The sequence below is a fragment of the Grampus griseus genome, assembly GCF_964374135.1.
Source record: "Grampus griseus genome assembly, chromosome: X".
Taxonomy (NCBI): Eukaryota; Metazoa; Chordata; class Mammalia; order Artiodactyla; family Delphinidae; genus Grampus; species Grampus griseus.
The window spans coordinates 95,717,078-95,743,694 of NC_138999.1; the positions used below are offsets into that span (position 1 = coordinate 95,717,078).

The 26,617-nt window shown below is 42.1% G+C and overlaps 1 protein-coding gene across 1 annotated transcript in view; it reads left to right on the plus strand.

Annotated features, from left to right (window-relative positions):
- The window catches only part of PAK3 (p21 (RAC1) activated kinase 3), a 107,398-nt gene that overhangs the window by 7,123 nt on the left and 73,658 nt on the right, over nt 1–26,617 (plus strand). The window contains exon 2 of the mRNA XM_082680815.1: nt 13,582–13,783. Within this exon, the coding sequence (XP_082536941.1) occupies nt 13,609–13,783 (175 nt within the window). The 5' untranslated portion in view covers nt 13,582–13,608. The remainder of the gene's footprint in view (nt 1–13,581; nt 13,784–26,617) is intronic.

The window sequence follows — 26,617 nt, forward strand, 5'->3', positions numbered from 1 at the left end:
TTTTATTATTTGCTATGTAATAAAGACAGGGTGCTTAGATATTTGTTTTGCTTCCTCCTAGATATTCCTAGTTTAATTTTTACCGAGATCTCCATTGTGTCACTGCGTTTGTTCTCTCTTCTTTGTGTATGGACTTATACAGAAGTTACGTATTCGAGGACCATTTGCAGTTATTTAGTCTTTGTAGAATGTTTATGTTTGTTGGTAGAGTCTTTAGAAAAATTTAGAAAAATTTTCTATAAAACTGATAAGGGCTGTCCTATTGGCCAAAACCAGAATAACGTGTTCTTATTCTCTTGGGAATATGGTTATTACTGGTGGGCCAGTGGCTGCTCATTTAAGGGGCCTCCCGCATAATCATATTTGTTATCAGCTACCAACTTCATTAGCTTTTTTTTTTAACATCTTTATTGGGGTATAATTGCTTTACGATGGTGTGTTAGTTTCTGCTTTATAACAAAGTGAATCAGTTATACGTATACATATGTTCCCATATCTCTTCCCTCTTGCGTCTCCCTCCCTCCCACCCTCCCTATCCCACCCCTCCAGGCTGTCACAAAGCACCGAGCCAATATCCCTGTGCCATGTGGCTGCTTCCCACTAGCTATCTACCTTACGTTTGTTAGTGTGTATCTGTCCATGACTCTCTCTCGCCCTGTCACAGCTCACCCTTCCCCCTCCCCATATCCTCAAGTCCGTTCTCCAGTAGGTCTGCGTCTTTATTCCTGTCTTACCCCTAGGTTCTTCATGACATTTTTTTTCTTAAATTCCATATATATGTGTTAGCATACGGTATTTGTCTTTTTCTTTCTGACTTACTTCACTCTATGACACACTCTAGGTCTATCCACCTCATTACAAATAGCTCAATTTCATTTCTTTTTATGGCTGAGTAATATTCCATTGTATATATATGCCACATCTTCTTTATCCATTCATCCGATGATGGGCACTTAGGTTGTTTCCATCTCCGGGCTATTGTAAATAGAGCTGCAGTGAACATTGTGGTACATGACTCTTTTTGACTTATGGTTTTCTCAGGGTATATGCCCAGTAGTGGGATTGCTGGGTCATATGGTAGTTCTATTTGTAGTTTTTTAAGGAACCTCTATACTGTTCTCCATAGTGGCTGTACCAATTCACATTCCCACCAGCAGTGCAAGAGGGTTCCCTTTTCTCCACACCCTCTCCAGCATTTATTGTTTCTAGATTTTTTGATGATGGCCATTCTGATTGGTGTGAGATGATATCTCATCTCCCGCATAATCATATTTGCTATCAGCATACCAACTTCATTAGCTTTTTTTTATTAATCACCATTCTAAGCTAGTTGTTTACTCTCGTTTCCGAAAAGACCAGAAACTGAGGCACGGTTCTGTCTGGAATCCTGAACAAAAACTAAAGGCTACACTAGGGATGTAATGTACAGCATGGTGACTGTAGTTAATAATACTGTGTTGTATACTTGAAATTTGCTAAGAGAGTGGATCTTAAGTGTTTTCGACATATCAAAAAGCAAAACAAAGCAAAGAAGTGATGGATGTATTAATTAACGTGATTGTATTTCACGTTCCACAATTGTATGTTAATTGGTATATGTATACTATTTCACATAGTATACATATACCAAACCATTAATCACACTGTATACCTTAAATATGTACATTTTATATTTGTCAGTTATCCTTCAGTAAAGCTGGAAAAACCCCTAAAGTATAAAAAAAAAATCAGTCCTCCCACATTCCTCTGGGCCTCTTGGGATAGAAATATATTTCTACCCAGATTTCCATTTGGGGTGCTGAGACCCGTTAATCACACCAGGTCTAGCATCCGTGCCATATTTGGCCAATGTCCAAAATAGAGACCCCTCTTGAAACCTCTCTTTTCCTGTCTTTCTATTCCCATACTGCCTGTGCTTCCTCTCCCGTGGCTCCTTTTCTGAGAGTTGTCTCTTTTCAAAATTATTCCCATGTTTCTACCTGGAACATCCCACTGCATGGGAAAAAAATTCCCCAAGTTTTCTTCAACCTGCTGTATCTGCTACACTGTCACCCGAATAATAGTTCTGAAATGCAAAGCTAATCATGCCATTCCACTGTTTGAGATCTCTTTATCTAGACAGGAAGAGTCCAAACCCCAAAGAAAGGCATACGAGATCCTTCTTAATTTGATCTCCACTGGTCTTATTTTTCGCATCCCTCTTCTTTGCTCCGGTCACACCAAGTTACCTGTAGTTTCTCTAATACACTATGTTGTCTCTACTCTCCTCTCGGCCTTAGCACATGTTGTTCCTTGTGCCTGAAACGTGACCTCCCCGTGGTTTGGTTATTTGTTCTTCCTAATTCAGCTCCAGTGTACTTCCTCTGTGAAGCATCCTTCTTCAGGCTGCTGGGAGCCCCTCTCTTGCCCTTCAGTAGCAACCCGTTGTCATCTTTGGCCTGAGTTGTCACGGCCAACACCCATTATACTTTGTCTCCTTGAGGGTGGGGACTGTAACTTGTTCATCTCTTGCCCTAGACCCTGGTGAGTTCCTCCTTACCCTTCAATACCTTGCTCAAGTGTAATGCCCTCTGATGCCTCTGGGGAGTATTAGCTTCCCTTCCTACACTGGCCTTCCAAAGCATCCCCTGCCTTCCTGGGCACATACTAGACACCGTGTAAATGCTGAATGAAAGATTGAATTTATTTATGAAGATTCAGTGATTATCTGAAGATCACAGAACAATCCAGGAGTGGGGCTAGAATTAGCCATTCTTCTTTGCTTGGAGACAATTCTTTTGGGTTTATAAAAAGACCTAACCAGAAATCAACTCCAAAAATTAAAATTGCAGAGCAAGATGCAACTTAGTTCTTAAATGTAGCATGAAAGGAAGTAGTTTCTTTTTCCAAGTGTTATGTTCTTAATATATTTCCCCAAAAGAAGTCTGTTCTGCCCATATATGACTTCAGTTCTGGAAAATGCTTTGTGTCACCCTTACTGATCCCTTCCATAGTTCACCAGAAGCCAGTGTTCTGGCCTTTGAAAGTCTCATACGTGTTACTTTCTTCCAGAGGTTTAAGATCTGTTCTTTTTCTTACATAGCACCAGCATCACTTAGTTCAGCAGAAACAGAGGCCTAAGGCTAAGAAACGTAATCTAGCATGCTTGGAGTATTTGTTTGCTGGAATATACTGTTGAATAATGTATTACACCAACCTAGTGCTTTCCTACTCATCCTTCAATGCCCTGCTGAAGTACTATATCTCTGATCTCTTTGAGAACCTCAGTTACCTTTCTGCTGTGTCCTTCCAAAGCATTCTGTGCCCACCTGGGTGCATCCGTTGTATTCCCTATTGCATGTATGCCTGTCTACCATCCTCATTTAACTGTGAGCTCTTTGAAGACAGGGACTGGTCTTCATTCACCTCTCTTTGTATACCCCCTGTACCTGACACAGTACCTGGTACATATGAATGTTTGTGGCATGGAGATGAAAGGCAGGACAGTGATGTTCTTTGGAACATCCACATCAAACACTTTCCTTATATGGGGAGGTATGATTATTGGCACTGATTTCTCATCCAATAGGATAGCAGTCAGTGAAGGAGAGTCTTCCCTTCTTCAGTCCGTCTTTTTGTAGCCCCCTTCAATTTGTAATACACGTGCCCTTGTTCTGTAGTTATATTTTTATCTGTGTATTTAATACACATTTTATATACAGTATGCAGCCAGAGATGAAACCCACTGCTCAAATCTATAATGTCCCTCAGAGCTGGGCGTTTATTTATCTCTTTACTCGCAGCGCCTTACCGTTAAAGGGGAGTAGGTCTCTGCTTTGGTCTTAGGATTCTTTGAAATGAAAGTCAGCCAACAAGCCACAAGAAGAAGGCACGTAACTGGTTTCTTTTCCTATAAAAAGCAATGTTAGGCTGACCTAAGATCTTCTCTTTTCCTCTCTTTATACAGCTGTGCATAAAGACCGTCATATAGACCCTCATTATAGACCCTCATAGTTAAGCTGGCCAGAAGAGTGTAGGGCATGTCTAAGAGACTGCAGAAGGCCACCAAACCTGCTGGTGGTTGGCTGCCATGATTGTGAGTGCAGGGAATGTATTGGGCTCAATCTTTTTTTTTTTTTTGCCACACTGCACGGCTCGTAGGATCTTAGTTCCCTGACCAGGGATTGAACCCCGGGCCCTCTGCAGTGAGAGCACAGAGTCTTAACCACTGGACCACCAGGGAATTACCCTAGGCTCAATCTTAAAGGAGAACGAACACTCTGAGATGACCATTGCTTGATACAGAATTATAATGGAGTTATATATATTTATTATAAACACCCAGCTTTCCTTCCCTTTTTCTTCCCCCAAATGTTTGTCAAGATGTGTTCTAGGCCACAGTCCCACCTCCACAGGAGTCATTGGGAACTCAGGCCTGCTGACTCGCGTTCCTTGCAACAAACCCTACTTCTGCTTTATCTGCAATTTTCCTACCGGGCTATCACGTCCTTCCTTTGAAGTGAGGGCTGGGCCCTGTGCTCTCAGCCTGGAGGCTTCTCCAGGCTCCAGAAAGACTTAGGTACCTGGCAGCCTTCTCTTTGTGTGTGCGGGTGAGCACTGGGGCAGCGTAGCTGATCGAGTGCTGGAGGAGGGATCTGCTGCATGTCATGAGCCACGTCTTATAGAAGTGGACAGTGGCAGCTGAGTAACGGGCAGCAAGGAGAATGACTCACTGGGTGGATCTGACAGCTCGTAAGTGAAGAACTTACCTGGTACAGGAAAGCCATAGGGAAGCCAGCATGCTCGACTGTGAGGTCATCCTTCGGGCTTCTGGTTTCTAGAGGCATTTCACTGGGTGGATTACAATCTTTTCTTAGACCCATGGACAGTCTTTTTTTAAGACAAAAATAATCCTCTTTGGCGGCAGTAAGAGGTGGGGGTAGGAGATGGGGAATTCCTGCAGCTAAGGCTATGGCCAGCTGGATGTTTATCCCCTACCATTTGTGAAGTGGGATAGATGGCAATTGGGCCTGGTCACGTCCCGTTCTTCCTTCAGCATTTGAGGGAAGCCCTTTGTTTTTTGTTTTTTTTTTTTGCGGCACGCAGGCCTCTCCCTGTTGTGGCCTCTCCTGTTGCGGAGCACAGGCTCCGGACGCGCAGGCTCAGTGGCCATGGCTCACGGGCCCAGCCTCTCCGCGGCATGTGGGATCTTCCCGGTCCTGGGCACGAACCCGTGTCCCCTGCATCGGCAGGCGGACTCTCAACCACTGTGCCACCAGGGAAGCCCCCCTTTGTTTTTAATAGATAGTATTTCCTCATCCTTAACCATAGCCCCCAGATAAGATGCTGAGACACACGCTCAGCTCTTTTGTAAACTTAGGTTAAGGGGCAAAAGCTTGAAGAAGAGTTGCTGCATTTTGCACCAGCTCAAATTCTTTGACCTCCAGTTCTGGCAGGATGTCTTTTTTTTTTGCGGGGAGCGGGTAGCATATGAGTTTTGCTAAAATGATCTAAATTCCTAGTTTAGAGGGGGTAGCATTGAGCTTTGCTACAATGATCTCAATTCCTAGTTTAGAAATATGTAATGCTAAGATCTCAGTTGACCCCATGTAACTCTTCTCTTCAAATATTCAATGGGCACCTTCCCTATAGAAGGCCGATTTGGGTGTAGAACATTGAGAATAGAGCAAGTTCCTAGGACGATAAGCCATAAGGCACATGTTCGAAAACGATGTCCAGACATCTCGCTGGTATACAAAAAGCCCTAGCAACTTTGGGAATTGAATTTTTAGGCTTGAGTTTGAGGGAATTTGTGGCTCTTTTGCCAGAGTGGATCAGGGAAGGGTATAATTATCACCCATGCATAGTAACAGCGAGCAGCTAGAACCCCAGAGACTCGAGATGTTGGTTTACCATATCCTGTTCACTTGGGCTGCTAGTCTGCATCTAATTTTTTCCATCTGACTGCTTGCAAGGATACTACATTCTCTTTTGAGAACTAGGAAATGTTCTATTACTAGGTTTTGCTTCCCTTTTCTTTTTTCCACACGTTTATTTGAGGCATCTTTTATTTTCTTTAACGCTTACAAAAATGTCTACCTCTGTTCTTTATGCATCTTATTTTCTCTTCTTAGAAGCATCAGTGTTGGAAATGAAAAGCTGAAACCTGTGATAATGCATCAGTTTGCAAATACAAACACAGGTCAGGTGATTATTAGCATTTTCCTGGCATTGGCTCACGCAGCATACACAATACATTTAGAAGCTTAAGAAGTCATTCGAATAGGAACTATTTGCCCCCTATAATATATGCAGTGTATGAGGTCTGGATGCTGGGGTATACCTATCGATTACCTTATTTGCAAGCTATTATTGAAATTTGCAACTACAATACGCTGGCTTATTGGATTTCATTACTGTGAAGTTCCTGCTACAAACAGTGGAAGCCACTCATAACAGAGAACAGGACTACAGCGGAACCGACCTCATTTGCTCGCGTGTGTGAGAGAGAGCATGAACGTATTCTGTGTGACCATGCCTTGTATGTGTGTCAGTAGTGAGCTATCTCTTGCAGGATCTAAGATTGAAATGAGGCGGCTGTAAAAAGAGCTAGTGCCTCCCTTACTTGTCCGGCTGCTTTTGCAAATCTGCCTAACAAGTAGCTCAGCAACTCCTGATCAAATGATCTTTGAAATGGCTTCCCTCCATTACACGCTGTAATGGTATCTCCCAGGCCAGGCTTTCTGAAACAGCACACCCCTGTCTCTGATAGCAGAGTTCCCTTGGTGAGTGCCCCAGAACAGACAAGCCCCAAAACAAGGCCATCTAAGAATTGGTCCTACCGGCCAACGAATCCTCTTGGAGTTCTGTCAGTAAATCTCCTAGCCTTGGGTCTTTGGATGAGACAAGCAGTTGAAATCGGTAAGTACCAGCCTGAAGTGGGTTGAAATGAAAAAGCTAGAACTGTCATATGAATATTCGGGGAGGTTGAAAGTGCACATATGGAGAGAGAGAATGTGTGTGTGTTTGTGGGTTTACTTGGATCCATATTGTAATGGTGTCATGGGAGGGGAATTGAGGAGAGTTCGAGATTCTGGTCTCAGTTCTTTCAATTATTTTGTGACCCTGGGGAAGTCGCTTCACCTCTATGCCTTGTTAATTCCTCACATGGAAAATGGGGATGGTGCTCCCTTCTTCACAGGTTGGTGTCCGGCTCAGATAAGAGCAAGAGCTCAAATAAGCTCCTGGACATTATGAAGTCATATAGTAAAAAATGAGGTGTCGGTAATCCGAGGGTAGCTGGCATCTACGTGATGCCCAATTGCTTGGCAGTTAAACTAGTGCCAAAATTTCCAAACGCCTTCTTAGCTCAGACCTGCTTGGAGTAGGCATATAGGCTTATTCAACACCATGAAAAACTTACTCAGAGCTTCAACAAAGGCATAGAACTTACAGAGTTCCATTTCATTCCCTCACATGTGTATTTAATGCCTCCTGGGAACAAGGCACTGTACTAGGCAGTTTGAAAGCATTATAGTTATGACTGAGGAGTTCTTACCCTCAAGGAGCTTATGATCTAGTGAGGGGAATGACATGTTTCATGACTGTGTGCAATTTGAGACAAGATGGTGGCAATGCTAAGTTGGGCCCATCTGGCTGACTATTGTTAGGGGTCGGGCTCTCGTCCACCTTGTCTGGGAATGGGAGTGTGGGTTTAGGGCTGCTGAGGGACCCAGACCTGGCTCATTCTCCTCCCTATAAAATGAGCCCTTTCTCTCTTCTTTGGCATCTTAGCATATTATGGGAAATAATGTCTGAAAAGTTGCTAGAAATCTTCAGATACAAGTTGCTGTAAAAACGTAAAGCAAGGTATAAACATTCTTTCAAATGATAATACATTGTCCCCTTTGTAGAAGGCTAGATGATTTGTTTCTTTTTTTCTTTTTTTTTTTTTGGCAATTGAAAACAGTTCACTACATCTTCTTACACTGTCAGTCATAAGTGTCTGGCTGGTTGGTTCAGTTGCTAAGAATGTGTCCAAGATAAAGTGGGTTTAGTATCAGCATAGGATAGTTAGCAAAGCATCATTTGTTTCCCCATCACAGTTTATCCCAGGAAGCTCAGCTAGCCATCTTGAAAATGTCTGCCTCTGTTTACAAGGAAGCCCAAGAAAGAGCCAGCAAGTAACTCTTGGATCCTTTTTCCCACCACCAAAGTATAATTCAGTGTATACGTCATTCTTATAGTAAAAGCAGTAACCTCATCCTGAAAAACGAAGAACAGTCCAGTGTTGATATCATTGTCTAAGGAGACATTGGCTGACTTTAAATCTATGTTTACTTAATACCTCCAAGTCTGGAAGCTGTCATTTAAAGTTCACTCTTTCTTGATCTATAGAGCTAATTCTTGTTAAAAAGATTTACCCGATTCTAGAAATTTGAAACGCTCTCATGTTCTGTTAATGTCTAAACATAGTGAGAGTTCTTTGACCTGTTTACTACATTTTTGAGATCCTAAAATCAGTCTTATTTCATGTGTGCTCTTGTCAGTTTAGCTGTCATCTCATCAGCTCTAGGTGTCTTGCAGCCAACCCTGTTCTTTATGTAGGTATTTCAGAAACATTAGGAAGTTCACCCTGGAAATTTCCCCTGGGCTACATCTCATTCCTGTGTTAGATCCTCTAGTTTGATATGACAGGGAGATAAGCGATATTGATGTGCTCACCAATTTATAGTAATGGCCTTGTGTGGTTGGTGGTCTGGGAGCTTTACCTCTGGGTTTATTAGGTCATGGCTGTGCATCTGCCGGCCTGGCCTTTTGTTTTTGAAAGGAGACCATTATTAGTTTGTCTCTCATTGGGAAAATATGCAAATAAACAGTTATTTAGATTTTTGAAAGCAGACAGAATAATACAGACATATGGGCTGTCTCTGATGGTACCAGATCTGACGAAAATATTTAGTGCAGTTGCTAATGGCTTAATAGATGATCTTTGCAAGTTGTAGGGCCAGTATTTCTGGAGTCTCACCCTTCACACACCTGGGTAGAGCATCTGTGGCAAATGGGCACAATTGGCATTTTTGACTGTATCCAGTTCAACACATATGCCATGATATGAATTTTGGCCACATTAGCTAGAGTATACTTGAGCACCTGTCTTTCCCCTTGACTCCTGGAACATGCAGGCTGGCGGCTTTCTTTTGTAACCTACTGAACATTCTCTGAGGGTTTAGTTTGTCACCACATTAAGAGAATACATTTTGGAAGAATGAGAGAATAATGACAATTATTTATAATGCCTAATCATTTCATCTAAAGTTGCCATGCACCTTGATAAAAGTTTTCCTCTGAAGTACTTTGCAGCAAATCTCTGTGTCAAAAGGCAACTCAGTGAAGGGGTGTGTGTGTGTGTGTATGCACCTGTGTGTGCGTGCCTGCCCTTGCGCTTGGGGGGTGAGAGTGGGGAGTAGAGAAAAGAGCGAGAGAAAAGGGAGATAAGGAGGGGAGGAAATAGAGAATTAATCTTTCTTAGTACTCTGAAAGAGGGATGTTCTGGCTTCTTGGTTATCATGAGACAAGAGGCTCATTTCTTACTGCTGATGAATTTCAATTGTAATTACAGAGCATCGGTAAGCCACATTCAGTCCCAAGGGCTGGACAAAAAGTACACTGTCCACAAAAGCCATTTGAATTCTCTCTGAAAAACCTAGTAGCCAAGTCTGAAAGCAATTTGTGAACAGATACAAACTGTTGCTGGTTGTCCATTCAGATTCCTCCTCAATGCTAAGAGCCACATTCTGAAAGTGAAATGAAATGGCCTGTGGCTGGATCCAGCGTGACCTGCACTTGCAAGTTTCTGCTGTGTTGCAGAAGCGAACGACAACAGTTAAACTTTAAAGATCAACAGTTTTTCGATTGGGTTCCTGGAGAATAATGGCACTTTTGTACAATTCTTGAAATAGAGCCTGCAGCCGCCCCAAACAAAATAGTCTCTTTCAAGATCTTGGAAATAATGACCTCATAGGCAGATTGAACCAGCAGTCCATTAATAGTATCCTTTGTAGAAAGCTGTCTCAGGGGAGGGATGTGGCTTAGTAAATCGGCATTGTTTACAAACATAACAGAATAGAATCCCCCTTTTTCTCATACGTTTGTGGAATAGTCGGAGACACCTCCCACTTGGGAAGCAAATACATTAACAGCAAGGCTTCCTTACAGGGCCCTACCCTTTCTCCATCGGTCACCGAAAAGTGTGCTTTGAGGCACTTGCTTTGAAGGTGAGTTAGAGATAACAAGAGTCTCCAGCCCTATTCCTTTGTCACCAGCTCAGAATTATCTGGAATCGTGAGAAGAAGATGAAGATTGGTTTTGCCTTGTAAAGAGTCATGAAGAACTGACGTAATAGCAGGATAATCTGAGCAAAAGCAAATCTGAAATGTCTAGGTAAACGGAGTGATTATTTGCTTCATGTTCCTATTGTGGAAGTAGATAAAGATTCTTCAATTTCATTAACATCTCTGTAAAAGAGGTTTATTCCAGCCCCTCTTATAATCCCCTGATAAGTTGAATGGAATTAAACCAATTCCAGTTTGCTGGGCAGTAGAAAGGTGGGCCATCTAAGCTGGGTCCCTTGCAGAATGCCTGTGATACGGACCGCAGCAAGTGTGTGGTATTCAAATTCTGGGCAGGGATTTCTAGTCTACTATAGGAGAGTATAGTGTGAATTTTATATCCCAAGTAGCCCTTGTTTCCCGACCTGAAAAGAAACAGGGCATCTACCTTTTGAGTCTCTACCCAGAGAGAATATTTAGGAAGAAAAAAGGCCACTGTTACCCACACCTGATTATCCAGAACAAAGGAGACTAGTATTTTGGATTACGGAGGTGCACTAGAACCCTGACTGGCTCAGACTCCTGTTTGCCTTATTGTGTAAGGTCAACTTTGTATATCATGTTAAAGAGGGTATGTATGTTTCTCTGACTTCTGTCATCTCAAGTTAACTAACATGTCCTCAGAAAATAGGTATCATCCAGAATGTGGTGGCTGTCTCTTCCTGAGACACATTTTTCACTATTTTCTAGGTATTACCTAGAATCCTCAGTTCTTTTGCAATAACCTTCAGACTTCATTATTTTTACCAACCTAGATTCTGTATGTTGAGCTTTAGTTAATAATCACCACATATTCAGGCATTATTTTTGAACCCAGAAAAGTAAAACAGACAAAGCACACACAGAGAAAAAATTAGTGCTTTTGGGCTTCCCTGGTGGCGCAGTGGTTGAGAGTCCGCCTGCCGATGCAGGGGACACGGGTTCGTGCCCCGGTGTGGGAAGATCCCACATGCCAAGGAGCGGCTGGGCCCGTGAGCCATGGCCACTGAGCCTGCGCGTCCGGAGCCTGTGCTCCGCACCGGGAGAGGCCACAACAGTGAGAGGCCCGCGTACCGCACACACACAAAAAATATATAGTGCTTTTATTCTGGTGGCAAATTCTTTGTAGTGACTAAATTAAAACCATGAACCCGTCTGATACAGAATACCACTGGTGAAGTCAGTCTTAAACTCACTTTTCTTCTGGAGAAAGAATGAATTTAGAAGGACCAAAATCAAAATGTGAAAGGGAATGTCGACCCATTAGCACTGATTTCATATATTTACCAGCAGTATCTATGAATATAATTGATCCTTGACGGCACAGCTAGGTTTTCATTTTACCGTGTGCTGTAGTTTCACCCGTATAGGAAAATATGAGACTTAATCAAGCTGGTGGTGACAACATTTACTACTGATAATTTCACGGTCATGATTCCTGAAAAGAAAATACAGATTGGGTCTTAATTAAGATAATGCAAGGCATGACACTTAGGCAAAGGAAAAGAGATCTCTTGTCCAAACCAAGGTCAAACCAATCATTGTTAGTTGGCAGTCACCTGTGCAGATGGGGAAACTTAATTGACACTCAGCTATTTTTGAATACGTACAGGCTCTATATATTTGAGAAAATATAAAACAGTAAAAATTTCCACATAACATAATGTAACTTAGAATTCATTACTGAAAGTAATAAACACATTGTAACCACTGAAGGGCTGAAAAGAGTTAAGGTAGATTATTTCTCACTGTAGCAGGTAACGAGGAGACCCCTGTTTTTGTGGTTGTTGTACTTAGGTTGGTTAATAGTAAATGTTACTGGAATAAAGTGATATGCCAAGTTGTGTATGGAGAGCTCATACACTCCTAAATTAGTGCCAGTTAATACTTGATGGAATTACAGAGATTTTGTTGCAGTGGGATTTGATTTTCCTTGTATTCGAACTGGAGATTCACTTGGAAGGTACCCTTTTTCTTTTATATTGAAGTATAGTTGATTTGCACAATGTGTTCGTCTCTGCTATACAGCAGAGTGATTCAGTGATATGTATATATACGTTCTCTTTCATACTCTTTATCCATGATGGGTTATCACAGGCTATTGAATATAGTTCCCTGTGCTCTACAGTAGGACCTTGTTGTTTATCCACTCCAAGTACAATAGTTGGCATCTGCTAATCCCCAACTCCCACTCCATCCCTCCCTCCCCTGCCCTGTCTCCCCTAGAAGGTACTCTTCATGCGTGACATGCATGGCAAGTGTCAGGGCCCTAATGCAAGGACTTGAATGAGAATGGGAAGACAGCTGGAAGCAGAAACATTTCCTTGTGGAGTCTGTGCTTTTCTAGTTCACTTAACCCTCCAGTGGCATGAAACCTGAATGCATTGAACCCTCAGCACAAGATACTGAAGAAGAATGAAATTAAGAGCAGATAAGTTGTTAAAACGAGACTGGTTCTTACCACCCTGTTACCCCTGTCAACTCCCTTGTTCCCTGTTCCAGGACATAAAATATGACAAGGAGGAAGGTTATGGTGTCTCCTCACGAAGCAGTCCTCTCCTTGGAACTCCTCTTTGCTCATGGTGGCATTGGGCTCTGCTTTATCTTCTGCCTGCTCCTTGCAGATGGGGCATTTCTTCCCCTAGCAGTCCACCCCAACTCTGCTGAAACTACCAGGTTTTACTAGATTGTTTCTCAGTTCTTTCTCATAAAACAGTAGGGTGTGTTTTGTTGATCAGGTGTACACAGGTAAGAATCAGGCGCCAAAGGCATCCCAGTGTCAAAGCAACTAACAGATGACTGTTGTGGGCCATTATGTATCAACAGCCAGGCCTGTGTCAATTCCAGACTCCAAGGAGGTTGTGCTACCTGACCACGATCATGAGGATAGAATTTTTAAAGAAGAAAGATTGGAAACTGTTCATTAAAAGACTGAGTGGACAGCAGAAAATAGAGTGTCACTGGGGGAAAAGGAAGGGACCTTAGGTGTTTGTGTCTACATATTGAAAAGCCATTCATTATTGCCTTCGCTTTCCTCTTTGGGAAATGGCATCGTTGGGTTTTAGGCAGGCAGCTCCCTTCCCTCTAGAAAAGAAACCCCTCAAAATGGTCAGTGCCAAACCTGAGATGACATGAGATGAATGCTTTTGTTTCTAAGATGCTAGACTCCCCAGATTTACCACTTTGTCTTTTAGACCTCCCTTAACTCCTGTGTTCTCCTCCTTGTCTTTAGGAGCTGTGCAATCAGTTGTAACTGAAAATGTCTGACGGTCTGGATAATGAAGAGAAACCCCCAGCTCCCCCACTGAGGATGAATAGTAACAACCGGGATTCTTCGGCACTCAACCACAGCTCCAAACCACTTCCCATGGCCCCTGAAGAGAAGAATAAGAAAGCCAGGCTTCGCTCTATCTTCCCAGGAGGAGGGGATAAAAGTAAAGTATCAGTGACCGGGCATTGAAAAGGGGCTAGTTTATTCTTTCATTGTCACTTTCTTTCTCGAGTAGTCATTTCTTGAGCGTGGGCTGTTCAGGGCCTGCCTGACCTTTACATCTACACCTTCGGAGGTTGCATTTTGTCAGAGGATAATGTTTGATTGACTTACTGTGGGTTTACAGAAAATACACTTATGCTGTGTTTGCCTTTCACATAGCCTTGAATTCATAGTGGTAAGCCAAGGGAAATCATAGCAACAGTACTGTCTTAAATATATGAATAGTGACTTTCTTTCTGATAACTTACAGGAGAATTTATAGTAAATCCCTTCCTAACTGCAAGTTGCCCTTATTGGGAATTTGAGTATAGGTGGATTTACTTCTGTATACCTTTTTGACAGCCATGAAAATTTTGAATTGAGTATACGGAAGTCAGTCCAAGTGCCCCATTATTGTCTCTCTGACTATATCACAAGGTGGGAAGAAACTTCTGAGCTATTTGTTTCCTCTCCCATTCTTCTGACAGTCACCCCCTACACAATCAGCCCTTTTTGCACCGAGTATCCCAACAATATACTATCGTTTATCCTTGTGTTGTTCATAATACCATTTGGTCCTTAAATGTCATACGCTGACACTTTGTAACATTGGGAGATATAAAATCTCTAGTAAGTAATTGTCAGGTTGCATTAATTAGCATAAAGCTTAAACATGGCTTCTATAAACGTGACTATTGCGGCGGAAGAGAGTAAAGCCAAGTACAAGGACTCTGGCACCAGAGAGAGTTGCTAAAGGGTAAGAGGGGTGATGTCTCTTGAAGAGAAAAGGGACGCTCTTGATCTTCTCAAAGGTAAAACAGATAGCTTTGTAGGTCGTTTATATGGTATTAAAGAATTCGTACCATAAGGAAAGCTGAAACTCTTATTAGGGCCAGTATCACCTCTTGTAGACCTGTGTCACTTAAGAGATGCTTTATCCCTCGTGACCCAAGGATGGAAAAGATGGAAATGACGTTAAACCTCTGGATTGAAGACAAGCAAAGGAATAAGAAAACACTTTCCATGCAAGGGACCTGCCATCATGCAAGAAGAATTTTCGAAGACATGTTTTCAGATACCGAAGTGGGTCCCGAGAAAAAGTATTGCCAGGAGCAAGGGTTGAGAAATGTATGGTGCACCATGACCCGGAGACCAAGTCACCTGATCCTGCAGCTCCCGTGTTGTATCTGCCACAACTGTAGAAAGCGACTGAAGGGGGGATTATGTGCCTGCACGAGTCTTTGGTGCTGTCGAGACCGCCATGCTTTGGAAGCCCTTGAACAATCCCATCTGCCCTTTTGAAGAACACGAGCCAGCTGATTCTGACATGAGGTCAACCAAAACAGAGAGGCTGGTGTTTCTGTTTTGTGCTAATACTTCAGGTGACCTCATAGTGAAACCATTACCACTCTACAGAAAACTAGGCCCATGTCTTCTCAGAGGAAAATCCGAGCTAAGTTGCCAGTATACTGGCGTGCAAAGAGAAAAGCCTGGGTGACTCCCTCTCCCCTTAGGAATTGTTTGAACAGTGCTTTCTTGCGGAAGCTCAAGACTACTTACAAGAAAAAAAGTCTTGAATTCAAAGCCCTACTGATTCTTCACTGTCCTCTTGGTGCCGCAGATGCATTTGCCAATGTGCATCCTGATGTTAAGGTTGTCTTTAGAACCAGTTGCTTGTTTCAGGTCCTGGAGCGCTTAGATCGGTGTTTGATCCAGCCATTCAGGAAGACTTAGGCCAAACTAATGTATAACTTTGTTGTTCAGAATCTCACAAAGGTTCATCTGTCTGAAGATCCTAGTGCATGGGATTCCTACACCATCACCAATGCTGTATTCTTCATAAAATAGGCATTAGATAGTTTAACAGAGCCTGTCATTCATGTGATCGGGGAGAAGATGTGGCTAGAGATGGTGAAATATCTTTCAGTGATTTCTCCTGAAGACAAAAAGTCTTTGGATGAAACAGAACCTGTAGGTGAGGGTGAACATTTGGCACAGGAGCAGTCATTGGCCGAAGTTGAATCTGAACTGGTTGATGCTGGTTCACGTGATGTGCTGGGCTGGAGGATGACTCAGGAAGCTCCTGGGACTGCAGAGGTGATTATCATAAGTGATGATAAAGATAATTAGGAAGCTATGGCACTGCAGACAAATACAGTTACAAGCAACAGGAGAAAAATTTTAAGAACAAGATTAAATCCTCCCCAAGAAAGTAATGGAAAAATGGGTACCTTTACATGTCAAATCTTACGTGTTCAAAGCTTGAGTGATTTGGCAGAACTCAGTAAAGAGGTGACATTACGCCTTGCAAAAGAAATCACATTGGACAGAAACCATCTTCGGCAGAACTTAAATCATCAGATGGTACCGTTTAATACCATTGCTGGACAGCTGATAAGCTGCCATCGTACAAAACTTGAACGACTTAATTGAACTCTATAAAGAGGTGGAGTCTTTCTACAACACCATGTTCGGAAGAAAGCAACCTCAGAGGAGCCTAAATCATCGAGTCTTGCCATTTAAGTATCTGTGTCAGACAGCAGAGAAGCTGCCTTCAGACAAACTTAAATGGTTTAATTTGAGCTCTATACAGAAGTGCCAAGCTGTCTTCAGAAAAGACTTGAGAAGACAGCATCTTCAGAAGAGCCAAAGTCATTAAGTCATGCCACGTAACTTCACTTGCTTGGTAGGGCTAAAGCCCCAAGTTGTTATAATCTCAGGACTGGACTTTGATGAAGACTCTGAGAGCACGAAGATCCATGATTTGGACTAACAGTCCACCTCTGTTCATTGCTTCACTGTCACCCCCATTTTCCACTGCCATAATGAGTGATACATCCTCATCACCTCTGGAAACCGTCTCAAGATCTAAATGGAAACTCTACAGAGCCTATCACATTTACTAATTTAAGCTATGTAAACTCTCGTTATTCTTTTTATGTAATGTACTGTTATTGTTTTACTGTGCAAAACAATATTTATGAGGGCGTTCAAAAGTTTACGTGACCTCAGTTCCCCTGCCCTTTATTTCACCTCCTAAAATTATAACTTCCTCAGCTGAACTCTCCTACCTAGGTGGGGGGGGTCATTCAGGAACTTGATCTTCATAGGTAAAGAAGGGTTACGATTTCTGTGTTTCTACCTCTTGGTGATTACTTGGATTATACCACAGTCAGTCTTGAATGAATGGAAAGAGCACTGGACTTACTTGGGTTCTGGAGACCTGCTTTCAAGTCCAGCTCTGCCACTGATTATTGTGACTTTGTGCTAATCACTTAGTTTTTTTGATCCTCAGTTTCATCACCTGTTAAATGAAAATAATAAGACCTGGCCTCCCTAGCAAAATATTTTTACTAATCAAATGTAATTCTAAATGTCAGAGTGCTATTAAAAGTGAAATTAAAAAGTGCTAAATAATTGTGAGGTGTTATTACATCTGTATCATTCTGGAACTTACAAACAAACAACTAAAAAACTAGGTTTTAGAATCCTTCTTTCTTTTTTTTAAGTAACTTTGTCCCTAACTAGAATTTATATGTCAGTTACAGAAAATTTTAAAAAGCAAGTTAAGGGCTTCCCTGGTGGCGCAGTGGTTGAGAGTCCGCCTGCCGATGCAGGGGACACGGGTTCATGCCCCAGTCCGGGAAGATCCCACATGCCGCGGAGCAGCTGGGCCCGTGAGCCATGGCCGCTGGGCCTGCGCGTCCGGAGCCTGTGCTCCGCAACGGGAGAGGCCACGACAGTGAGAGGCCCGCGTACCAAAAAAAAAAAAAAAAAAAAAAAAAAAAGTTAAAATTACCCATAATTTCACAAGCCAAAGATAACTAACTGGGTTGGTGTTTTTCCACCCAGTTCTTCTTCTCATCATAGAGAAACTGTTCATCAATGATAAAAACTTGGAAAATAAAGACAAGAGTATAGAAACAGTAAAAATCACCCATATTCACAAATCTCAGAAACAATGTTAATATTTTAGTGGCTTCATTTCCAGACTTTTTTTAATGGCTATATATACATATACTTTTTTATATAGTTAAAAATCATAACGTATACAGTTTTATATCCTGCTTTTTCACTCAACATTTTATCGTGAACACTTCCCTATATTTTAAAAAAGCTTTCATAAATATAAGTTTTGATGGTATATAACATTTCATCATATAGTAGCATCGTGGTTTACTTAACCATTTATTTTGTTCATTATTTGGGATCCTATCCAAATTTTTGTCATAAATAATGTCACATTGTCTATTTCCTTAGTTAAATGAAAATACTTGCTTTGGTGACAGCAGAGGTTTTTGTGTGTTTTAAGGGGTCTCTTTAATAGCTACATTTCATTGACCAAATGGAACTTCAAGAGACAGGTAGAAGAAAAACAAGTAGTAAAAGTAATTTCCAGATGGAGGACCTGTCTTGGTTGGAGGCCTTTCCAGGAGCTGAATCTTGGTGTTAGAGCAAAGTAAGAGGGACAGTTTGCCACGAAATTATGATGCTTCACCTTACAAAAGTTTTCAGAATTTAGACCAGGAAAAGGACATCCTGAACAAGTGGTTTGATGTTCCTTTAAGGACCCTGTGAAGTGTGAGACTGATCAGGTTTCTCTTTTGTTGGCCACTAGAAAGCGTGGAGCCAGATGTATGGCCCCTGCCTAGCACTTGTAACGGGCCTCTATGGTATGTATCACTTTGTATAGCTTTCTTCCAGGCTCCGTTTTATGTGCCTATCTTTGTTCTATTTTTTTTTTCCTTTCACTATATCGACTTTGGATTTCTGCTGCTATCATACTGTATTTTGTGTATTCTTGTAAGCCGTCTTATATCTATTTTGGAACAAGGTGGGGAATGAATACATGGATGGGTAAATAAATACATGAAAAAATACATGAATAAATAAAACAATAAGGCAAAGGCAATGAGGCAAATGAATCAGCCAGGACTCTGAAAATGGCATAGTACCTCTAAAAATAATCAATGTTAAGGACTGGAAGCTTGGAAGAACATGTGGGAAAGAAGCAGGTGAGGCTGCTTTGGAGGTGACGTGTCCTATGTGACGTCTGTGTCTTCTGAAGCGTGCTTATGCGTCTTTGTCTTGTGCTGTACTAGAGCATTAGGTGTGCTTCAGGGGGCATGCAATGCTGTATGAAGGGCTGTGTCTTTAGTGAGCACAGTTCATGTGCATTTTGTTTGTGGGAAATCGAGAGATTTGGGAGCTGGTGAGCCTGCAAATGGAAGTGAAGGCCCCCCTTCCTGGAGGCGTACGAGGGGATAGTTGGCTAAATCAGCTCAAGACGAATAGGAAGTGATCTGTCATTTACCCATTAGTTCCTACGTGCCAAGCTGTGTGACAGGCACTTTATGTGTATTGAATCTTTACATCCTTACAACTACTCTGTATTAACCCCTTTTTACAGATGAGGCCATTTAAGCTCAAAGCGTTTAAGTAGACAGCCTCTAGGGTCACATAGCAAATGATAGACGCCAGAAATCTCCCAGGTGTCTCTGACTCCAAACCCCATGCTTGTGCTACTCTGTCACACTGCCTTGAAACAAGACAAAGGGATAGGTGGTAAACTATGTTCCTAGCATCCAAAAGCCAGCAGTGGCTTTCATTTTTCCTTAAGAAGATGGCAGTGCACTTTGAAACATATCCGAATTTCAGAAGAGGGGACTTTTTATTGCCACTCAGAAAGAAAGAAAACGTTTTTTCATGTCTTTTTGGAAAGAAATGATGGCAAGAAAATATTCTTGACAAGAGAGATGTGGTTAGATTCTCATTTGGTATGTGTACTTTATTGGCTTACATGTTGCTTACTTTAGAAGCTTGAGGTTCTAAACTGAGTGTGTTCATATATGTGAAAAAGTTCTTTTTTTTTAAATTTTACTGAAGAAAACGTTCTTAAAGTGCCGTATAGTTTTGTTATTGTATTGCGTACACATTATTGTGATAACTCCTAGAGTATGTTATCTTCTATATACACTACACAGCAGGAAGCATTACTGTGCAACAGTTATATTAAAGAAGACTCAGTTATCCTTTATGGTCTTGTTACTCAAATGTTTCGGTCAATACACGTTATTAACTTTCATCTAATTAATGCACAATAAAAAATACTTAGTGTGATAACTAGACTGAACAGTACGCAGTCTTTCTTCGGTGATGCTGAAGACCCTTTGGGATCTTGCAGTAGCTCAAGGTTATTTTCCTTGCACTAACTATGAGTGGGAGTCTCAATTAATTGAGGGTTCTGTTAGCAGAAGGTCAGATGTCAGAGACCACTACATCCTGAATGGTGTTTACATTCCTCTCGGTTCTTCAAATGTAGACCATACAGCTCAGCAAAGAGTGCTCTTTGGAGGTCACTGCCTTGCCCTTTGGGGAGCGAAAGGGCACGGCATCTTGCTTGTCCTCCATGGTCAGTGCTCTGCCCCGGAGAAGAGCTTCCTGTACTACTCCTTTACTCCTAGAAGTCCTCTGTGTTTGAAATGGGAAGAAGGTGGGGTAAGGATGCACTCTATCTACTAGGACCCGTGTTTCTACTTCAAGGCCCGTAAACAGGGAAACTGGGCACAAATATGGTGGCCCAGTAGAACCAGCAGACAAATTCAAGCAAAGTATGGAATGTGGGATTAGGAGATAAATAGATGAAAGGAGAGAAGCAATGGGGAGAAATAGATTGAGAGAGGAAGTAGTGTATGAGAAGGAGATTAGGAGATGGAGAAGGTACAGGAAATGGATGAGAAGAGAGGAAGACAAGAGAGATGTATCAAACATTAAGATGAAGGGTTGCAAAGAGAGTGAATTGGACACCAGCTAAGGGATATGAAGTTGCTTTCCTCAAAACAAATGAGGCCTCCTCCACCCCTTTCAAACGTATTTTTGCCCTATATCGTTATCCACATGATCAGAAGTGTCCAGTTGAGGACATGGCCTCATATTTGCCTTTTGTTTTCCAACATTTTCCATTGAAATTGTTGCATGTGTGAATTGGGTGTAAATGAGAGTTGGAACCGGTGTGTGTTGCCTGGAAGAAGATAGGTAAGAGTCAAGTTCATAATGATTTGCCAGAATGATCACTTTTGCTGAAAGTTTTTGAAGATGATACCACTGAAGGTGATGGCTGTCTGCTTGTATGTGAGTGGGAGTCACTAAAAGGGCTCACATGGGACCATCATTTCCTTTTCCCTGTCATCCTCATGGAACACCCAACCTCTGAATTGGGCTTGTAGCTACTCTTAAGGAATTGGGTACCACTTTGTGTTTTTATCTATACATTAAAGGCTGCTGGTTTATGGAGAGCATATATTGTTTTTCATAGCCACTGAAGACCTGACAGGAGGAAATGGGCTTACTGTTCCACCAGAGGGAATGGAACTAGCCATAAAGAAATTCCAGATATGCCGATTAAATATTATGAATTACCAAGGGTGAAATTTTCTAGGTTCTCTATGGGGGGTGTCTCATGACTTTAGCAGGTTCTACCTGAAGGCAGGTGAAGGAACCTTCCACCATGGGCCTTCCCAACTATATACTTCTGGCATTTGCTAATATAACGAAAGACGTAAGAGCAGTGAATGTTTAAGATAGCCCAGTTTAATCTCCTTTCTTGGTAGTTATATTTGCAAGGACATCATTCATAGCATGGAAGAGCTGGGTTTAAGAAGTGACAGATTACTTAATTCTCCAGCAAACACAGTCACCCTGCTAATACGTATATTCCTAGTGAGATGATGTGTTTGATGGTAGTTGTAGGGGTGTTACCAGCGTTCAATGTACTTTCATATCATCACCTTCTTCAAACCTCCTGTGATGGGGGCAAGGTTTATCCATTTTGCAGAGGAAGGCAGAAGTTTAGAGAGGTTAACTGACCTCCACAAACTTGCCCCACTACTAATTACAAAGCAAGGCTGGCCTAGAATTTAGATCCCCGACTCCTGGTCCAGTGACGGTTGACTATTATACCACTTGCCATAAAATGAGAGTCACCTAACTTGTTTTGAAAATAGGTTTTGGCCAATGGAATATGCAGAAATGGAATTTTTATGGAAGCAGGTGAAACTTAGGTGAATCTAACCCATTTTCTCATTCAGCAGTTAACAACAGTAGTCATGCCTTTTTATAAGTTAATCCTCCTGAGGGCCTAACTTGCTAGCAGAAAGTAACAGCCTTTGTAAAAACAGAAAATAGTTAATTTTTTCCCCTGATTCCTGTGTTATTTTTTTTGCCTTTAAAATCTTTTTCTATTACAAAAGTAATATCTGATATTGTTATAATTAAAATAAAGAACTATATTAAAATAGAAGACAAGAGTCACCTCTCATCCCTCCCTTTAGGTTCATTCATAATCCAGTATTTAAGGATTTGGGCCCTTTTCCTCATTTACTCAACATCGGTTTCCTTTTCTGCTCAGAATCGGTATGTATTTTGCCCAAGATGCTAGGTTTAAGCAGAAATATATCTGTTATGTAGAACCTCTTTTAAATCTTTTACCAACCTTGCACTATCAATTTCTTTAAATTCTTAGAGCCAAGAATAAAATCTATTTTTATGCCTAACTTTCCATTGTAGTTACCACATAGTACTTTCAAGTATTTCCAATGGGAAAAATAAATTTTGAAGGTCCACAAAATGTCATTCTTTCTACAAAAAAAAAAAAAAACAGAGGAAAACTAGATAATCTCTCCCCTCTGTAAGGGAACATATGCACTTCCTGAATTCAGGAGGTGAGGAATTCCTGTGGGTCCCCTCTCATAATATGTCCTCAAACGGGATATTTGTTTATAGAGCAGGAGTGCCAGAAACTAGAACTGTCCTTGCAGAAGTCAGTCCCCCTGGAACTGTTTGCCCTCACAATGAACACTTGCCTTTTTGACACCACCTGCAGGGCTGCTGTTGCCATAGAAAGAACTGTTTCGGGATACTTATTCTTACCCGAATTATAAGACCTCGGACATTTTCCTGGCTGGGGGCTGGGTAGGCAGGCAGTTATGGAACGGTGTGCTCAGTGACCCACAAAGCAGAGGATGGAGCAAAATGGCATTTTTTAACTTAAAAACACCAACTCCAGTACTTAATTTACTTTCCTGGTAGTTAAGTAGACACTAAGGCATTTTAATTCTTGAAAGACCACAAGGGTAACATTTTGTAAACGATCTTTGTGAGGCACTGCCTCTTAGTAAATTGGAGAAATTATCGAACCACTGAATGCGCCTCTCACCCAGCTAAAGAGTGACCAAGTCACTAAGGATCGTCTATTGGGAAAAGTAAAGGTTGTCACCCATAGGAGATGAATGGCCCTTTAAAAATACTTCTGTATCCTTCCAACATGGCGTTCCCAGAGCAAAGCCCAGGAATATTGAGGTGAAAAACAAGTATTTTAGTATGAAGGATCTCTAACCCTGACACCCTCACTGCCCCTGCCAGAAATGACCCCATGTCGGCGCAAGTTGTTTGACCTCAGGAACACATGACACTGAGTACAGATTGCACCTGGGTAGGGGGAGCGCCACAAAGCGGGGAGAGGAGGGAGCGCTTCTAGTGTCAAGCTAGGGGTTGTAGGACAAGCGACCCTCCTAGGAGAGCTCCAACTCCAGCAACTCCAGTATGAGCCTCCTAGCAAAATGTTTTTTTAGACCTCCTTTGTCTCAAAGGAACTTTCTGGAAGGTCACAGGATAGAGACATGTGCAACCAGCCAATGCCTAAATCTGAGTTGCGTGCGGACTTTGAGCCCAGATCTAGTTTATTAGCTATCGCGATTTAAAAATGAGATAGAACAGAATTGGATGTTAACGTCGGCTTACCTGGAGCATCTTTTGTAGTTCACTTATATGCTTTACTCAGAAAAGATTTGTGCCTGCTTTTTATGTGCCTAGCTCTGCACTGTGTGTCGTGGGACGGGGAATACTACATATACGATAAGATTCCCTGTCCTCAGGTAATTTTCAATCTAGGTGCAGAAATCAGACACGCAGTTTATGCAGGAAATGCCCAGTAGGTGATCCTGCGAGGCAACAGATGCAGTGGCAGATAGGTCCTCCCATTCCATCCCCACTATTCATTTTCTTCCTCAGTCTGTGTGAAACAGGGACCATTTTGAAGCCTGCCTCTACCATCCCACGTGTCCCTCGCAGCACAAAGCTACCTGGCTTCTCTTCCAGAAGACGCCTTTTCTATCATATCATCCACCTGCCCAAAGCCTTTCCAGCATATTCGTTATCACTGTCTCCAATTTCATCTTCCTGATTTCCAAGACTACACCCTACCCATTTACCCTTCTGTCTTCTCGCTTCCTCGTCAATGTGCCGTATCCATTTCAGCATCCAAGCTTTGCCTCTCCCGATTTTCCTGCTTGCGATGCCTTACCTTTCCTGCCTACCCATTACCTTTCCTGCCTACCCATTCTTTAAGACCCATCTCCCAAATCCTACCTCCTCTCCAGTAAGCCCTCTCTCTCCGCCACAGTTTTCTGATCTTCTTTTATTTTGACATGCTACAGCATTTATACTCTATTTTTCCCAACTTAGCACTGAATTTTCGTTGGTCTGGTAGTATCAGTTGTTGCTTCTTGTTTGCTAAGTTTATTTCCGCAATGAGATCGCAAACTTAGAATATTACTTTAGTTCCTAACGAGTCACGCAACACAATCTGTCACTACACTGATCCACAGTTCCATGTATACTGGTTAACGGACCTACTGACTGGTTCAGAGGAAAAGGAAGCTGGGGCAGTAGCAAGATAGAGTTGTTCCTCAGAGCCAGGGCTGTGAAATGCTTGCTGTTTAGAACTAGCCAGCCTAAGTGCTTTTTCCTTTGGAAAACTTGTTTCTGCATTTAAAAAATATGTTTTATATACTATTTTGGTTTTCTCTTTCTGTATTTATATGGCTTTCAATGTCACTTTTTTTTATTATGCCGTACACCGTAACTTTGCGTGCTTTCCATTGCTTTTTAAAAAATAATTATTGTTCTGTTCTTTTAGGCTAAATTTACATAGGAAAGCATTTCTCTATGTCTGTCCCCTGTTATTCTTTTTCTTTTCCTGCATGCTCTGTTTTGAAGGAGCTAGAAAGTGTTCTAAAAAATAATTCTGGACGTGACATCCAATGAGAAGGCCCAACAAAACTTCCAGGAATTTTAGGGGAAGATGACAAGTGGAACTCCTACAACAAGGAAGACTCAGGTGACAGATTGCTAAAATGCTTTCAGAAGGCAGACATAGCACCATCCTGGGATTTCATCCAGGGGAGAATTGGTTGCTTTGCTGTACCTCGAACCCCGCACAACTTGTTGCCAATATATGCTTTTGGCCCCAAAGTGTCACCAGGCAAGAGATATACCTGAATGAGTACAGAGGCATCCCTAGTGCAGGGAAAACAGCAACAACGCCATCACCGCCAACTGCAACTATAACAACTACTCTAAAACATACCCTCCCACCCCCCAGCCTTCTTGGGGAACCTGGATCAATGTCTCCTTATCCATGAACACATAATGGCAAATAGGCATGACCTGTTTCCATATATTGGGTCTCATTTCATATAATGAAGGTCATTCATTCATCCATTCATTTGTTCATTTGCTTATTCATTAAATATCTATTGAATCAAGTACTATGCTAGATAGATGTTGGGGTACAGAGGTGAATAAGTCCCAGTTCCTGCCTTTAAGGAACTGATGGCCTAACGAGGGACGCAGACAATCAGTCAATGAGTAGAGATCAGCATGGTAAGTGCAGTAGAGAAGTGAGCACTGAGATGGGGCGTCTATTGAAGACTGAGGGAAGGGAGCAGTTAGGGAAGTCTTCCTGGAGGAGGTGACCACTCAACTGAGGTGAGTCTTAATGAAGGAATAGAGCCAGCTAATAAAAGTTGGGTGGCATCTCAGAAACAAGGAGCAGCATTATGAAGACAGTAGGCGTGACACACTATTAGTTGAGGTTCTATGACTGTAACTACAGGTTGTTCAGCATAGCTAGTGCATAGAGTGCTGGTGGGAGAGGCATGGAAGACAGAGCTGTGGAAGGAATTGGGGATCGGGTTCTGGAGGGCTTATATGTGCAATGCTAAGCGCTTTGAATATGATTCTGAAGGCGATGCGGAAACATTGAAGCAGGGGAATAATAATCAGATTTGTGTCTCACAGTATCACTCTAGCCACAGGAGAAGAATGAATGTGGGTGGGGGGTGGGCAATGAAAGAAGACAAGTCAGGCTATGGGATTCAGGTAGGTGAGAAATGACAGTGGCCTGGCCTAAGGGCCAGTGTTGTAAGAATAAAAGAGGGCAATGCAGAGGGAACATTTATGAGGAAGAATTAATAGAACTAGGCAACTTATCAGATGGTGACAAGAGAAACTAGAGGAGGGTGAGGTAGGGAACACAAGAGGAGTTGTAGTTTCTTATTTTACATGGGGAAAGGCAGTAGAGAATTCACTTTCTTTTGAAAGTATTTCGAGTGAGGGGCCTATGAGGCATCCAAATAGAGGTGTTCAGTCAGGGGACAGCAGAGAGGTCAGGGCTGGGGATCCAGCTGGGGAGTCACGGAATTAGATAGTGATTGAAACCGCACAAGTAGATGAGGTGACCAAAGGGAGAGGTGTGTTGATAAGAGATGAGGACCTAGGACAGCTCCTGGGGAATACTATTTAAATTGTCTACAAGAGACCCAGAAATGTAGGAATAGACTCCAGGAAAGAATTGTGTGAGAGATGGTGGGGAGAAGTTAGTTTCATGAAGTGCACAGTCAGCAATGTCAGTTTTGACTGAGAGGTCAATGGTTGTAAGGACTGGAAAATGGCCGTC